Genomic DNA, 17344 nt, shown 5'->3' with positions numbered 1-17344 from the left:
GGAGAAGAATCTTAAATTCTATTCTGAATTTAACAGGAAGCCAATGAAGAGAAGCTAAAACTGGAGAAATATGATCTCACCTGTTAGATCTCATCAGAACTCTGGCTGCAGCATTTTGGATCAGCTGAAGGCTTTTCAGAGAATATGTGGGACAGCCCAATAATAAAGAATTACAGTAGTCCAATCTTGAAGTAACAAATGCATGGACTAGTTTTTCTGCATCACTCTGAGACAAGATGTTCCTGATTTTAACAATATTACGAAGATGAAAGAAGGCAGTCCTAGAAACCTGTTTTATATGCGAGTCAAATGATAAATTCTGGTCAAAAATAACTCCAAGGTTCCTCACTGTAGAACTAAAAGCCAAGGAAATACCATCTAGAGTAACTATATAGCTAGACAATCTCTCCCTGAAGCGCTCAGGTCCAAAGATAACGACTTCAGTTTTGTCTGAATTTAGAAGCAGACAGTTCTGAGTCATCCAGGTCTTTATGTCTTTAAGACATGCTTGTAATCTGACCAACCTATTGGGTTCATCTGGTTTTATAGATAAGTACAACTGAGTATCATCAGCATAGCAATGGAAATTTATGCTATGCTGTCTAATAATATTACCTAATGGAAGCCTGTATAAAACGAAAAGAATTGGTCCAAGCACAGAACCCTGAGGAACTCCATGACTTCCTCACGTACATGTGTGTGAGGAAGATTCTTCATTTACAAGAACAAACTGAAATCTATCAGATAAATATGACTTAAACCAGCCTAATGCAGTTCCTTTAATCCCAATAACATGTTCAAGTCTCTTTAATAAGATACTGTAATATACTTTGTAATAGAATGTTGTGATCAGTCGTATCAAATGCAGCACTGAGATCCAACAGGACAAGCACAAACACCAGTCCGCTATCAGAGGCTAAGAGGAGATCATTGGTAATTTTCACCAGTGCCGTTTATGTACTATGATGCACTCTGAATCCTGACTGAAACTCTTCAAACAGATTAATTATGTGTAAATGATCACAAAGCTGAGCTGCAACTATTTTTTCAAGAACTTTAGACATAAAAGGGAGATTGGATATAGGTCTATAATTAGCAAACACTTCTGAATCAAGAGTAGGTTTTTTAAGTAAAGGTCTAATTACAGAAACCTTAAAAGGCCGAGGTACATATCATGTCAACAAAGACAGATTGATCAAATCCAATATGGAAGTGTCAATTAAGGGGAAAACCTCCTTGAACAGTCTGGTTGGGATTGGGTCTAAAATACAAGTTGATGGTTTAGAAGAGACTATTGCTGTCGTTAGATCAGAGAGATCAACTGGACAGAAGCCGTCTAAATACAAATCAGGTTCTAAAAATGCTTCTAAAGCTGCTGTACTTGATGATACATCACTGATAATAGTGGGAAGGACTCCATCAATCTACTCTCTGATAGAAACAATTTTATTGATAAAGAAGCTCATGAAATCATCACTGCTGAGAGTTAAAGGAATACCTGGCTCAACAGAGCTTGGACTCTTTGTCAGACTGGCTACAGTGCTGAAAAGAAACCTGTTCTTATTCTCTTCTATCAATGATGAATAATAAGCAGTTCTAGCTTTACGAAGGGCTTTCTTATACGTTATTAAACTATCTTTCCAGACTAATTGAGACTCTTCTAAATTAGAGGAACGCCACTGTCTCTCCAGCTTTCTTGCAGTCTGCTTTAAAGCACGCAGCTGTGAAATACCAACGAGCCAACCTCTTCTGACTGATTAGCTTCCTTTTCAGAGGGGCAACATTGTCCAGTGCTGTACATATTGAAACTATAGTGCTGTCAACAAGAGAGTCAAGTGTTTCTGGAGTAAAGTTTAGGTAGTCGTCCTCTGTCATCTCTGCACATGGCAGTGAAGAAAAGGAAGATGGAATTAATTCTTTAAATCTGGTTACAGCATCCTCTGATAGACACCTTCTATATGTAAACTTCTTCTCAGAAACTGTATAGTCAAGTAATGTAAACTCAAAGGTTATCAAAAAAATGGTCAGATAAGACAGGGTTATGAGGGAACACTGTTAACTGTTCACTCTCAATGCCATAAGTCAGCACAAGATCAAGGGTGTGATAAGGCAGTGAGTCGGTCTGTGAACACTCTGAGAAAATCCAATAGTCTAATATAGAATTAAAGTTCATATTTAGGCTGTCATTTTCAACATCTACATGAATATTAAAGTCACCCACTACAATGACTTTATCTGTACTCAGCACTAACTGGGATAAAAACTCTGAGAATTCAGACAGAAACTCAGAATAAGGGCCAGGTGGACGATACACAACAACAAACACAAGAGGTTTCTGGGATTTCCACTTTGCGTGGGAAAAACTGAGAATCAGAGATTCAAAAGAGCTCAAACTAATCTTTGGCCTGGGACTGATTATTAACCCTGATCTGAAAATAGCTGCCACTCCTCCTCCTCTGCCTGTGGTTCGAGGAACGTGAACATTTAAACAGTCAGAGGGAGTTGCTTCATTAATGCTAACATGATCCTCCTGCTGCAGCCAGGTTTCTGTAAGACAAAATATATCAATATGATGATCACAAATCAACTCATTCACTAACAGAGACTTCGAAAGGAGAGATCTGATATTCAGCAAACCACATTTTATAGTTTGATGTTTTTGTCCAGTTAAAGTTTTTGTTTTAATAATTTCTTTTTGCACAAGAGGATTTGCTCCTTTTGTGTTAATTGATTGGGTGGGTAGCAGCAGGTGGGAAGCTGCAGAGAAGTGTGTAAGACTACAACTCTGCATCCTGGTCTGAGCCCTGGGTTGTCATGTTTTAGGGTGACAAATAAATTTGTCCATATTTCTAGAAATGAGAGCCGCTCCTTCCAAAGTGGGATGGATGCCGTCTCTCCTCATCAGACCAGGTTTTCTCCAGAAAGATTGCCAATTATCTATGTAGCCCACGTTGTTTGCTGGACACCATCTAGACAACCAGCGATTGAAGGAGGACATGCGGCTAAACATGTCATGACTGGTCAGATTTGGCAGGGGTCCAGAGTAGGGATGTTAACCGATGACCGTATGACCGATGGTTGACCGAATCAACGTCGTCCGGTTAGAATTTTTCTGCCGTCGGTTTAAAAAAAAAAAAAAAAAAAAAAAAACTCACTATATCTTTAGAAATGTTATCAAATCAAATCAAATCAAATTTATTTGTATAGCACATTTCATGTACAAACAGTTCAAAGTGCTTTACATAAAATAAAAGCATTGCAGCAGGGAGTGCAAGAAGCATTAAAAATACATAAAAGAATATAAAGAGAAACAAATAAAATCATTTAAATGAATTTAAAATCAGGCAACAGTCTAGATAAGTTAAAAGATATTTCATGCATAGACACATGAGAAAAGAAATGTTTTTAACCTGGATTTAAAAATGTCTACATTTGGTGAAAGTTTAATCTCCAGTGGCAGTTTGTTCCACTTATTTGCAGCATAACAGCTAAATGCTGCTTCTCCATGTTTAGTTTGGACTCTGGACTGGACCAGCTGGCCTGAATCCTTGGATCTAAGTGCTCTGCTGGGTTTATATTCTCTGAACATATCACAGATGTATTTTGGGCCTAAACCATTCTGGGATTTGTAAACCATCAGCAGGCTTTTAAAATCTATTCTGTGACTGACTGGAAGCCAGTGTAAAGATTTTAACACTGGTGTGATGTGTTCAGATCTCTTAGTCCGGGTTAAAACTCCAGCAGCAGCGTTCTGGATGAGCTGCAGATGTTTAATGCTCTTTTTGGGAAGTCCAGTTAAAAGAGCGTTACAGTAATCGAGTCTACTGGAGATGAATGCATGGATGAGTTTCTCCTGGTCTTTTTGGGAGAGGAAACCTTTAATTATGTTGATATTTCTGAGGTGGTAAAAAGCTGCCTTGGTGACAGCTTTGATGTGGCTGCTGAAAGTCAGATCTGAGTCTATCAACACTCCGAGGTTACCAACTTGGTCAGTGATTGTAAGGTCCCGAGTCTCAAGATATTTACCAACGCTGACCCTCTTCTCTTTGCTACCAAACAGAATGATCTCAGTTTTGTCTTCATTTAATTGTAGAAAATTCTCTCTCATCCAGGTGTTTACTTCCTCCAGACACTGACACAGTACGTCTGCTGGGCTGCAGTCGTCCGGTGACAGAGACACATAAAGTTGTGTATCGTCTGCATAACTGTGATAATTGATGTTAAAATTCTGCAATATCTGACCCAAAGGGAGCATATACAAGTTAAACAGAAGAGGTCCAAGAATTGACCCCTGGGGGACTCCACAAGTCATGGCCACTCGCTCAGATTCATAGCTGCCAATAGTAACAAAATAACTCCGGCCTTCTAAGTAGGACCTGAACCAGTTAAGGACCGCTCCAGAAAGTCCAACCCAGTTTTCCAGCCTGTGCAACAGGATTCTGTGATCTACAGTATCAAACGCAGCGCTGAGGTCCAACAGAACCAGGACTGAAACATTACCAGAATCAGTATTCAACCTAATGTCGTTTAACACTTTGACCAGAGCTGTTTCAGTGCTGTGATGACGTCTGAAGCCTGATTGAAACTTATCAAGACTTCCACTTTCATTCAGAAAGTCATTGAGCTGGTTAAATACAACTTTCTCAATAATCTTGGATATAAAAGAGAGGTTAGAGACAGGTCTGTAGTTGTTCATCATAGAGGCGTCTAGAGTTCTCTTCTTTAGGAGTGGCTTAATGGCAGCTGTCTTTAGTGACTTGGGAAAAATGCCTGATGCCAGTGAGCTGTTAACTATTCGTAGGAGATCACTTTCTACTGAGGTAAAAACAGTTTTTAAAAAGTCGGATGGTATTATGTCCAGAGAACAAGTTGTTGATTTCAGCTGCCGAACTGTTTCCTCTAGGATTTTTAAATTAACAATATTAAATTGTGACATAACGTCAGAGTTATTTCTAGGTTTTAGACACAGATTAGTTTTCTTGTTTGTCTTTGTTGCGTTAATGTTTTGTCTAATTGTTTTGATTTTTTGGCTAAAAAAGTTGGCAAATTCATTGCATTTCTCAGTGGAGAGGAGGTCTGGGTTTGACTGTTTAGGAGGATTTGTGAGTTTTTCAACCATAGCAAACAGAGTTCGAGACTTGTTGACATTCTTATTAATCATTTCAGATAAATGCAGCTGTCTGGCCTTGCACAGCTCATTGTTATAACTACGCAGGCTTTCTTTGTATAGCTCATAGTGAATCTGAAGCTTTGTTTTCCTCCATTTACGTTCAGCTTTCCTGCATTCTCTTTTCAGGTTTTTGACCGTAGTGGTGTTTCTCCATGGGGTTTTCTGTTTGATCAAGGTGCTCTTGATTCTTATCGGTGCAACAGCTTCCATTACATTAAAAATTTTCAAGTTAAAATGATCCAGCATTCCTTCAACCGACTCAGCGCTCATTGTTGGTAACATAACTATGGCCTCCCTAAACTGACCGCTTGTTTTCTCATTGATGTACCTCTTCTTAACTGAGAAGCTGGTTGTTTGAACATTCTGAGTAATATGTAAATCAAATAAAATACAAAAATGGTCAGACAAGGCCAAATCAGTAACAACAACAGAAGAAATATCAACACCTTTAGAAATGACCAGGTCCAGAATGTGACCTCGAAGGTGGGTTAGTTCTGTTACACGCTGCCACAAACCAAACATGTCCATCACAGAAGAAAATTCTTTGGCAGTACCATCCGTCATATTATCCATGTGAATGTTAAAATCCCCGGTCAAGATAAAATGGTTCAAATCAGTCGAAATAACAGACAATAATTCAGAAAAATCATCAATAAAACTTGCACAGTATCCTGGAGATCTGTAAATGATTAAGAACAGGATTTTAGGAACACCCTTTAAAATAAAACTCAGATATTCAAAAGAAGTGAAATCACCAAATGATATCTCTTTACACTGGAATGTATCTTTAAATAAGGCAGCCTCCCCCCCACCTTTCCTCCCATTTCGGCATTTAACCATAAAACTAAAGTTTGGGGGAGCTGCTTTATTAAGAACAGTAGCACTTGTGCTCTCTGTTAACCATGTTTCTGTCAGAAAAAGAAAATCTAAATTGTGTGAAATTATGAAGTCATTAACTAACAGTGACTTATTGGACAGAGATCTAATATTAAGTAAGGCTAGCTTTGTGGAGTTTACACTGGTCTCTGTTGTATTCTGAGTTGTACGTGGTACCGTTAACAGATTAGATAAATTCACCCAGCAGGTTGACTGTTTTCGATTCCTTCTTTTACTAACTAATACAGGAATCCTATTGGGCCCCAGCTTGTTCTCAGAACAGCTGTCAGAAGTCGGACTTCTATAGCAGGGACCCTGCTATAGAAGCCATCCCACGATGGAAGAACAACCGCAGCAGAGCTCACGTAGAGCCCTCCTCAGAGGTCCTCTCTTACATCGGTTGCAACTTGTACGCCGTACATGACGGGTCCTGTCTGCGCAATTAAAAAAAAAATCGCCACTATTAACCTAAATAAAGCCAATGTGGCTGCGTGTGGACTACAACATAATAATAATTGTAACACTGTAATGGCAAAAGACACAAGACTAACTTAGCCTACTTGTTGTGATATATTCATCTGTACTTAAATAGCAAGACGACAGGAACTTATTGCAAAGGATTTTGTGCAGCATCTAGCTACGCCACAGAGGCTGTTGGCATTCGGTAAGTTTTTTTTCTAACGAAGTCATTGGTTAACCTACTTTCCTGTAACACCGCCAAATGCACCGTTCTCTGTTTGTGACTTTGTAATGGGGGCTTTTAACAGCCCGAGTTCGGTGCCGCGTTTGATTCGTGTTTAAAAAGTACAGTGACTGGAAGGGCGCCGTTGCGCGTAATGTGTGGCTGTGCGTGTCTGCGCAGGCACAGCAATTATTTTTCTACCCAAAACCCTTATTCCTCCACAAGTACGCCTAGAACTAGTGGTCAATGATTGGGGAAAATGTATAATACCAAGGGCACGAACCAACATTAATTGTGTGGTGGGAGCCTAACCAGTCGGCAGAGAAAGACGCGCGACAGGACACAGATATCATAAATGGCACTTATAGAATTTTCGGTGACCGACTTTAATCGACTAATGAGGCTCAGTGGTCGGTCAAGACTTTTTTTAAATTTCGACATCCCTAGTCCAGAGAAAACTACGGAGTCCGACATTGTTTTGGCAAAATTACACACCGATGCAACATTAATTTTAGTGATCTCCGATTGGCGTAACCGGGTGTGATTAACGCCGACGTGAATAACTATTTTACCGTATTTATGTTTATCCTTAGCCAGCAGTTTTAAATAGGATTCTACGTCGCCCGCTCTGGCCCCTGGAATGCATTTGACTATGGTCGCTGGTGCCTCTAATGCCACGTTTCTGACTATAGAGCTGCCAATTACCAGGGTTTTGTCCTCAGCGGGTGTGTCGCTGAGTGGGGAAAATCTGTTTGAAGCGTTGACAGGTCGATGGTGAACAACGGGCTTGACTTTAGAGCTATGCCTCTTCACCAGTCACAGTCACCCAGCCACCCCGTGATCCCGGCTGCTCGGGTTCTGCTTGGGGGCGGCTAATGGAGCTAGCTACACTAGGTGGCTCCGCAATGACTAAAGGGACCTGACTCGCTATCGGTTGATTTTCAACAGTGCAGAGCCGAGCTTCCAATTCAGATAACCTCGCCTCCAAAACTACAAAAAGACTACATTTGTTACATGTACCATTATCGCTAAAGGAGGCAGAGGAGTAACTAAACATCTGACACACGGAGCAGGTGAAAGCAGGAGATGGAGGGAGAGAACTGGTAGCCATGCTAAGCTAGAGAACCAGACACACCGCTAAAAAGTGAGAATACAGATTAAAGATCTGTAGGAGTGTGTTAGAACAGAACGGTAAGCTATAGAGTTAACTATGCAAAATTGTGTAAGTTATAGGTAGAAATAAAGTGATTATCAGTAGTCCAAGAGGAGCAAGAAATTCCACAGTACATAAGCAAGGTAACAGGAAGTGATGCAATACGTATTACCGCAAAGCAAAGCGTAATTGCATTTGATTGTATTATAATTGTATTACAGTGAATTGGATTCTTATTGACTTGAATTGGATTGTTTCTTTGAAGTGCCTTGAGATGAGATTTACTGTAATTTGGTGGTATATAAATTGGGAAATTTGAGATTTAGAAGTTAGGTTAGATAAAATCTGACTCACCATTTTCCGTCTTGCAGCGAGGGCTGCTGAATGCCAGAAATTTTCTTGGGATGATCCAGGTCATGTCTCCATTTTCAACTCGCTTAAAACACATACAGAAAAAAGTAACACATCTCAACAATCCATCAATATAGATCATCTTTAAATAGTTAAGTGAATAAAATAGAGTTTGCTCAGAGGCAATTTGAGAGAAAACCGTGAGGCCTAGCACAATGACGGTCACATTGGGTGAAAGAAGACAAAATGCTTGAGTTTTGATGTATAATTTGTGTAGGTGTAGCAGACACTGTGCACGTGAGAGAAGTTAGGTTTTTCTGATTAATCTTGAGTGTGAAATATGAGTGGGTGACTTCATCACAGTAGTGTGGGAGGACTCCTGTCAGAGCACAATTTTTTTAATCTTTGTCTTAATCTTTGTCTTTCTGACCCATTTAAACTTTGAATGATGTCTCTATGATGAACTATGGCTGAATTATAGGGCTCCAAATTGGGCTTAGTTTGTCACATTAATTTCTTATGGGAGGAATTTCCCCTTTTTTTTTTTAGATTTTCTGGAAAACTGTTTGAGTAATGAGAAAGAAAAATACAAGCACACTATTCCTGTTCGAGGGACACGGTTTGATGTATTTCTTTTTTTTTTTTTTTTTAATTTGTCTAAGCATCCGACTAGTTATGCGCCGAGAATCGTGACGGAAACGGAAGCCAAATAAGTATGCGCAAAAGTAATACGTGTGCCAATGCCTTTCGACATTGGCACCCATAATTATTTTTGCTTTAGAGTTCAGAAGTATATGACATTTGTTATTGTTTCTTGTATTTTCAATGTTGTCAATCTTTTTTTTTAATTCTACATCAGATCAGCCTCATACAGGGTAATATTCACTACTTCAAGAAAAAGTATTTATTTGATCAATTCAGATTAAATTGTGAGGTGCATTGAAATAGCTGAATGCAGAGACAGCAAGTATTCAACTTAATGTCTCTGCATTCAGAGGTGTTTTGCATTTACCATCATAATCCTCCTCACCTCATAATGTTCATATTCCTCAGCACTGAAACTTTCAAAATCCAGGATGCCATGCTGTAATGCCTGCAGGAAAGGATAGTGGAGAGAGGACAGCTCTTTAAATTAAGTCAGTGCAGCTGACTCGCCTCAACTGTCTGTCTGTGTCCGAGTGTTAAAGGGATTTTTGGGATGTAGTCTGGCTTTTCTATGCATGTGGCTCACCTTGCGTATTCCTTGCAAACAGTCCAGGACGGTGAGGCTGAAGGAGCACTCTCCCACTGCTGCATCTCTGTGGAACACACATACATGCACAATAATATGGCTATGTTGATTCAGTTGGACTGATTTTAAAGATGCAATTTAATAGGGTGTGTGTGTGTGTGTGTGTGTGTGTGTGTGTGTGTGTGTGTATGTGGAGTGGGGGCACCTGAATGGCAGGTAGCTTGTATTGTTTCCTGAGATTAGCATCCTATAAGTGTCTTCAGGACTTCTTTTCAAATAGATAATCTATAGGGCATAGGTCGAATTGGGTTAATGATAATAAACTGTTGGGCTAATAGACAGAATAATGGATAGATGAAGATATTCATAAACATATTTACAGCATAGGCACCGATAAGAACAGCAGCATTGGCTCTCTTCTTCTGGTCATAACTTGTATAATGGACCAGTTTCTTTCTAGACATTGTGAAGGACTACAAACACAAAAGTTCAAAATGCAGAATCAATAACGTAAAACATAAACTTACTTCAAAGAGCTTTTCATCAAACTTTTAAAAAATGGTTAGACTATCTTCGATCTTTAATCTAAATTCTTCATCACCTTGAGTTTCTTGTTGAGTTTGCAACAGTATCTGTTGAGCATGGCCAGGTTGAGGGGCCCAAAGTCTGCATAGAAACTGTTGATGAATGAATGAATGAAAGACATGTCATATATATACTCATATATAAAATAATCTATTACATTTTTCCTGCATTTAAAACATAGAAAAAACAAAAGACAGCACCATACATAACAATATGTGTTTATAGTAAATGTGATACATTACACAGAGCACTGTCATGATTGCATTTGGCTGTGGTGTTTTGGTTGCGTTCTGAGTTTCAGGCAGGGCCGAGCAGGTATCTGGGGCAGAGTCTGGAATGCTCCTGTCAGCACATCTGCGTTCGTTTAGAGTTGGCTTCTTAAGGATCTTAAGGAGCTCCAGTCTTCGCTAGATTGTTCTCACTGATTCCGTGGTAATCAGGCCGACCAATGTGTTTTTTGAGAAAGCTTTCTGTGTCTCTCCCTATGTTATCAGTTTAACTTTGCTTCTCCTGTGATCTTGGATATCCCTGCTGATCAAGGGCATAAAGTTTGCATAGGGAACATAGGGACAAGTCACAACCAAAGTTTGGGAAAGACAGAGTTGTCTCTAACAATATTTTTGATAATATTCTAATACAACAATTTTTTTACATAATGCATTAAATATAACATTTTCACAAACTCATTCGTAGTATTAAGAATTTGTAGAGAACTATTTTTCCGATGTGCCGTCTCAATGACGTGCAATGTTCAGTGTAACTTGCATTGCATCAAGGTTAGATATGCTGCCATTTGATAGGCTGACCTTCAGCCATTCTCGCCACCGCTCCCGACAAAGAGACGCGCTTGTGGCAGAGTTGCTGTAAGACACTGGATTGACGGTAAAATATCAGATTGGCTGTTGCAGACAGGCTTGATGCCGCAAAATCATGAAAGTAAATCCTCACATTATTATTTTGTTTGGTCTCAACATTTTTGCCCGCGTTTCTGCTTTGTAAATAGAAAATGTCACCGAAAAAGAAAAGAGACATCAAAAGTTATTTCACCACCCAGAGAGTAGTAGTAGCTAACTACCCACACAATGCTAGCCTTCTAGCCTAATGTAAACACTAATTTACTATGGAAAAGTGTTATTAAGGTGTTTTGATGTGAATGTTATGTAGGCTAGGAGGCTAGTTTTATTTTACATTTGTATTTTTTTTTTATTCAGGAGATGTTTTTTTCTCTCTATTTTTGAATTATAAACAAAGTTGGTTCCATAAAGCCTAAATCTTGGCTATTCCTGTAATATTCAAAAGTTTTTCTAATAAGTTTGAAAAGTTAGTGTTAGTTAGTTGGATAGTGTCCCTACCAAAGCTAAGACCAAACTTGCACCCTAGACTGTCTGTGTCTAGACTGACAACTTGCAAATATACCACTTGCCTGCTTTTGTGCCTGCCTGCTAGCCCCTCCACCATCTTGGACAACCACACCGCAGCTTTTATCACTCCCCTACCTCCTCCTTCGCTGGACCCCTCTTGAAATCATGGTAAGCGCTCACTGAGCGACAGATCATTTGTTATTGAATACTCCTGGACCAATCTAACTACTCCTTCTCTTCTTAGAGATTATCACCAAAGTGGATTTGCCTTTCAACTCACTTCTCCTAATAAACTGTTTTTCCTTCCATATCTCAATGTCAATCTGCTTTTGGGTTCCACCTTGTGTGAATGGGCTATTTCATAGCTGTAACAAGAACAGTTTGTGTCTCTCTGCAATAGTAAAACCCTTTTTACCTTTTGTTGACATCAGCTGTTTTGTTAGTCATTTCTTGTATTCTTGCATCTTTGTAGTTTTGCTGATTTTTGTTAGTTTCTAATCTTCTTAATCATTGTTTTATTGCCTTCTTCCTGTCACGCTTTTTTCCCCCCGTTAAATGGTTTGATCTTTGTGATAATTAAGAAACTTTTACATATTATGTATTTGTGAAATTCCCAATCATAGAATTTTGGTCAGACCAACATGTTAACATATATTACAGTTTGGTTTTGACTGAAACAATAATTCTTTGTTTTGTCTTTTTTCGTGTGTGATAAGTGTACCAATTTGCCCGAAGCATACCAGCACAACTTCAACTGAACAGCTGAAAAATAATCATAGTGTTGCAGTGGCCCTGTCAAAGTCCAAATATCAAACTAGTTGAAACACTGTTTTGAGAGCTGTACACGAACAAGTTCCCACAACTTCAATGAACTTGGGCAACATTTAAAGGAAAGTATGCCAAAATTCCTCCAATACAACGTGAGACACTGATAAACAAGTGCAAAAGTGCTTTGAGTGGACAAGAGAAGACCTATGAAAATACAAGCTACTTTGCAGTCCAACTGTTTGACTTCACAAGTTTATCCTGCACCGTTCAGACACAAATAAAACGTATTCTATGCAGTATAACACAAGCTAGTGGGGCACACCTTTAAGTGCAGTGACCTTTCTGAAGCATATATGCTGTATTTCTTTTTGCTAATGCCAAACAGCTCTACAAACCCAATAGTTTGCACCTTCACTCAAGAAATACTCAGCGGAGGTGCCACTTTCAAATCTTGCTAGCTCCCTTGCTAGATCATTAGGTGTACCAACCATGCCTTTAAGCATCCTGCCTGAATGTTGTCATCAAGTATTTGTCCTAAATCCCTTTGCAATAGTAGGCCACAGCCACTGATCTCATCTTGACCTACATCTCACAATGGGATCATAACCACTGGCTGAACAAATAGGAGAATATATATCTATATCTATACATATATAGATATAGATACATATATACAAAATGTATAATTACTCCTGCATGTGTATGCTCAACTAGAAATGGGCTTAGCCACTCCGAACAGACTTCACACAGAAGTAATTTAAAGCACTTCAAAACTAAAATTGTACTCTAAAGAAATCTTGATTTTTGATGTCTTTGAAATCTTGATGTCATTTGAAGTCCTGCTATTCTGTATATAGTCTGTATATATATGAATTCACCTTAATTATTTAATATTCATACATACATTCACTTTAATGATTTAATACTTTATATTTATACATACTTAGAAATATTTATGTCAATTTGCACATTACATCTGTATATAATTTTGTTCATCATTTCTTTGTAAAAACTTGTTTTTCATTACATTATTACCTCCGCCCAGGAGGTTATGTGATCGCCCGAGTCTGTTGGTCTGGATGTTTGTCTGTTCGTGCTGCAATCTTGCGACCTGCCACAAGGTGGCGACAAAGCTTCCTTGGCGGAGGTCTGCACTCTCTGAGTGCATTTCTAGTTCTATTTCAGTTTGCCCCAATTTGTTTTTATTCTTCTTTTATTTTTCTATTGCACTGTGCTCTATTGATCCCGGTGTTGGATCAATAAAGTATATCTCATCTTATTATTGTAATTAGCATGGTCACTTGGGGCCCCAAGTTAAGGAGGACCCCTACTGACCTCAACTTTACAAGACAATTTCCATATTTGCTCTGACATCAAAAAAACACTCAGGTTTCAAGAGATAATTATGGAAATGTTGTGATGTCTACCAGAGTAAACATATCAAAACAAGTTAGACCTGTTGTTTGGTAAAATGACTGATGATTGCCTGGTTGCTGTTTTCAGTTCTCCCATGACTGAATAATAATAATAATAATAATCAATTACATTTGTAAAGCACTTTTCATTTCATACGGAATCTCAAAGTGCTATGCTGATGGTGGCAGACTACTGAATTGTAGCCACAGCTGCCCTGGGGCACACTGACGGAGGCATGGCTGCCATGCACCGGCACCATCGGCCCCTCCGACCACCACCAGCAGGTGGTCAACCTAACATGCATGATTTTTTGGACAGTGGGAGGAAGCCAGAGTACCTGGAGAGAACCCACGCATACACGGGGAGAACATGCAAACTCCACACAGAAAGGCCCCAGCTGGGTGTTGAACCTGGAACCTTCTTGCTGTGAGGCAACAGTGCTAACCACCACACCACCGTGCAGCCCAAAGAAAAATAGCTTAATATACTTACTCATCAGAGTGTCAAAGTTCATTATTTGACAAAAAGAAAAAAGTGGAAGCAACATGACCTCAATAAAAAAAAAAAAAGTCAACTTCATGAAAGTAGTTTTTTTTTTTTTTTATTACAGGTAACATCTAACAGACTCCAATAATGTAGATAATGTCAAATGTGATTTGCTATAGGTGATAATATGTACAACAATGAAAATTGCACACAAATTATAAAGGTGCACTTATATATAGCATGAATATGAGTTTTGGATATTTTCCAAATATCTTTAACTGATTTTTCAGCTGTTCTCAGCACAACACCAATTCAATTCTTCAGAGAACAAGCATGACTTTTAAACATTTTCAAAACCTACATTTAACTAATGGCAACCTTTAATCACATGCTGTTCATATCAACTGCTGTTAAGCCCAGAATTAACAACACTGCCTACATATTGCTACGTATTGCTGACTTGAATTCTGTATTATCCCATAGATATAATATCTATTATTCAGACTAGATCAGAAAGCTTAGCTGAAACTACTTATTAAGACTTACCTCTCATATATGAACTCTTCATCCGTGCTAAAGTAGTGTGTGTTTGCAGAGTTCTTTGGTTTGACACGTAGACTGGCAAAGTACAGCCGGCCTGTGGGATACAGACAGATAGGTGTTGTGAGTTCAGTTTAATCACAATTCTGGCTTCATGTAATAGATTAAAAAAAAACATCAATCCCTCCTCCTTCCAAGCAAAACATGCTGGCAAATTTGGTAGTAAAGAGCATTTTGTTGTGCACAAGAGTTAAGTATTTCCAGTGGAACCTTCGTCAGGGATGTGTTCTTTAGCTTAAATTAAAAAAAAAATTCAAGTTTCCTGCTTAACTGAGGCCCCTTGGCAACCTGATGCCAAATCTTCTCACCCTAAAACTAATGCTTGTGTCAGTTACTTTATCCAATTTCAACTTAATCTAAGCACTACTGTAGTGAGTGTTGCAGATCTACTCGAGAGCAAATCAGTTAAAAAAGGTTATACAAACTTGTATGTGCTGTGGATCAGGGCAACAGCTTGATCCACATTTTATGTCTATAAGCAATTTTTTTTTTCTTTTCGACAAACCAAATCAATTATAAATCTTCTAAATTCAATATTAGCATGTATTTCTTGCAATACACACATGGATGCATAAAGACAAAGTAACTTGATAACTTTAATACTAAGTACCGGTAGTACTTAAAAACACTTCGCCACTCCATTGATGAAAATAACTATTTTCTTCTCTAAGTTTATGACCATTTATCACTTATTAATATTTTTAAAGATTTTTGTGACACTAGTGGCCTGTACAAAAAGTTGCTCGAAAGGAAACCCATTTCCTGTTGAGAGACTTTATCGAGCTACCAATTCTACTAAACCAGTACCCCAACATTTATAATTTATTCATTATGGACACTGAAAATAACAGTGATTTAAAATGTATGTATATTTTGTCAAAGTGTTGCCATTCTTGAGCCACCTCTCATTTCATTGCATTCACCTTTTGCTTCCAAGCAGCCAGACTTTATTGTAATATTTTCAAGTGGCAATAGTTCCCCAAGCTTTCTGGAGGTCTTTCAAAATTTTCTCTAATCTTTTCTTGGTCATTTTTAGTTGAGTCCTTGAACCTGAACATTCTTAGAGAAATGTATTTTTATGTTCGTTAGGTTACTTAACACTGACCTATAAATTATTCAAGCATTAAAACTACACGAAACAAAGAACACATTTTAAATCGTAGCTTCAGGCATTTTGTCACAAGCAGCCTGTTGCAAAGACAATTTGTTTCCATTTTGTATGCTGTGTCTACATCCAAAGAGAACACTGGTTGACAGACATTTTTATGTCTGTGTTTGTGCAGGAACAAGGTAATTATAGAAAAGCTAATAACAAAACATTTGGCATATCTCGGTATTGTATGAAGTGTGTACTTCATAAGTTTAAGGAAACTGGAAAAGTAGAGGAGAAAAGAAGAAGTGGCAGACCTGCAAACTATCTACGACAGAGCAATAAATTCTGAGGATGACATTCTTGTGAAACATCCAGCAATAAACTGACACAGGACCTGAGAGATGCATACAGACCTTAAGGTAATCCACTTACTTTTTGCCAAAGCCACGTCAGAGAGGATATCAATTAAATGGAAGCAGGCAGGTAATCTTGTCGATATTTAGACTGAGTTGAATAAAAATTATGACCATACCAGACCATATTGACTTTCAGGCTTTTTAGAATTAGAAAAAAATTGTTCTGCCTTGTACATTATTTCCATTTCTGTCGGCACATGTTCTGATCAGTTTTTGCACATATTTCCTGGGTATTTTTTTCCTGGTCAAAATATACAAATGACGAATAGCTTAAGACTTATTTTGACATTCAAAATAATTTATTATCCAGTAGAAGTCCCAGTGGACAACTAAAACCTACCCAAATACACATGAAATAATCTCTACCAGTCAAGATTGATATATACGAGGTTCATATATTTATTACAAAATAAACACCATCCAAACCTTACCTTTAATAAATTCCGATTGTTCACATTCGTCTGCCATTTGACCCAGGATCAAGGAATTCCTGTGACGGTATCCGCTCAGTGACTTGATATGTTGTCCCTTTTTCCTATTTTTAATCAAGCTAGTTATCCTGTAACCTGACACCTGCCCTGAAAATCACGAGTTCACTGTAAAACATAATGGCGCTAGCTCCTTTTCACAACTTTAGCGACATCGCTTGGTGCTTAGAAACATCAAGCTGTAAGTGAAGTCACAATAACTCTGGAGGTTGAAAATTGTTGCAGCTCCAGTCTCATAGAAACCTGCAGCCGTAAAATAGTATTCAAAGCCAAATAAGCGTTTTGACTCCGCTTGAACTCAGAGAAACAGAAATAAAATATTTCAGTAAATATTCTAGAGAGCAGAAGCACAGTCCTAACAAGCTGTCTAAGTCGAAGGGACTCTCATCAGTCGCCTCCTTCGCATATGCTCTGTCAGAGGCTTCACGCACACACACACACACGCACAACTGAGCGTGCGCTAGTGTGCATGTTGCCAAAGCCTGCTAGAAGTGGATTGGATGAACTGTGCTTGTGTGTATTCCTGTAATCCCCTTTCCAGTAATGCGCCTTTATGTAATAGCTGTTTTTTTTTTTTTTTTAAATGCTGATTAAGAATATGTCATTTCAATATCTGTGAATGGCATCCACAATCAAAATAGATTATTGTGTGAGATTACTTATGATAT

At 38.4% G+C, this 17344-nt stretch overlaps 1 protein-coding gene and 1 pseudogene across 1 annotated transcript in view; both read right to left on the bottom strand.

Annotated features, from left to right (window-relative positions):
• The window catches only part of LOC142399433 (dual specificity protein phosphatase CDC14AB-like), a 30870-nt gene extending 14214 nt beyond the window's left edge, over positions 1-16656 (bottom strand). Inside the window, exons 1-8 of the mRNA XM_075484092.1 lie at positions 16620-16656; positions 14626-14716; positions 10065-10140; positions 9844-9936; positions 9669-9748; positions 9464-9530; positions 9263-9325; positions 8236-8317 (exon numbers count right to left, since the gene is read on the bottom strand). Coding sequence (XP_075340207.1) covers positions 8236-8317; positions 9263-9325; positions 9464-9530; positions 9669-9748; positions 9844-9936; positions 10065-10140; positions 14626-14716; positions 16620-16656 — 589 coding nt within the window. The remainder of the gene's footprint in view (positions 1-8235; positions 8318-9262; positions 9326-9463; positions 9531-9668; positions 9749-9843; positions 9937-10064; positions 10141-14625; positions 14717-16619) is intronic.
• Positions 2813-7839, bottom strand: LOC142398651 (uncharacterized; annotated as a pseudogene).
• Positions 16657-17344: the final 688 nt, after the last annotated feature.

This window comes from Odontesthes bonariensis, chromosome 14 (assembly GCF_027942865.1).
Source record: "Odontesthes bonariensis isolate fOdoBon6 chromosome 14, fOdoBon6.hap1, whole genome shotgun sequence".
In the NCBI taxonomy this organism is placed as follows: Eukaryota; Metazoa; Chordata; class Actinopteri; order Atheriniformes; family Atherinopsidae; genus Odontesthes; species Odontesthes bonariensis.
Note: the sequence above shows the minus strand (reverse complement) of the source record. Positions and strands in the feature narration are given on the sequence as shown.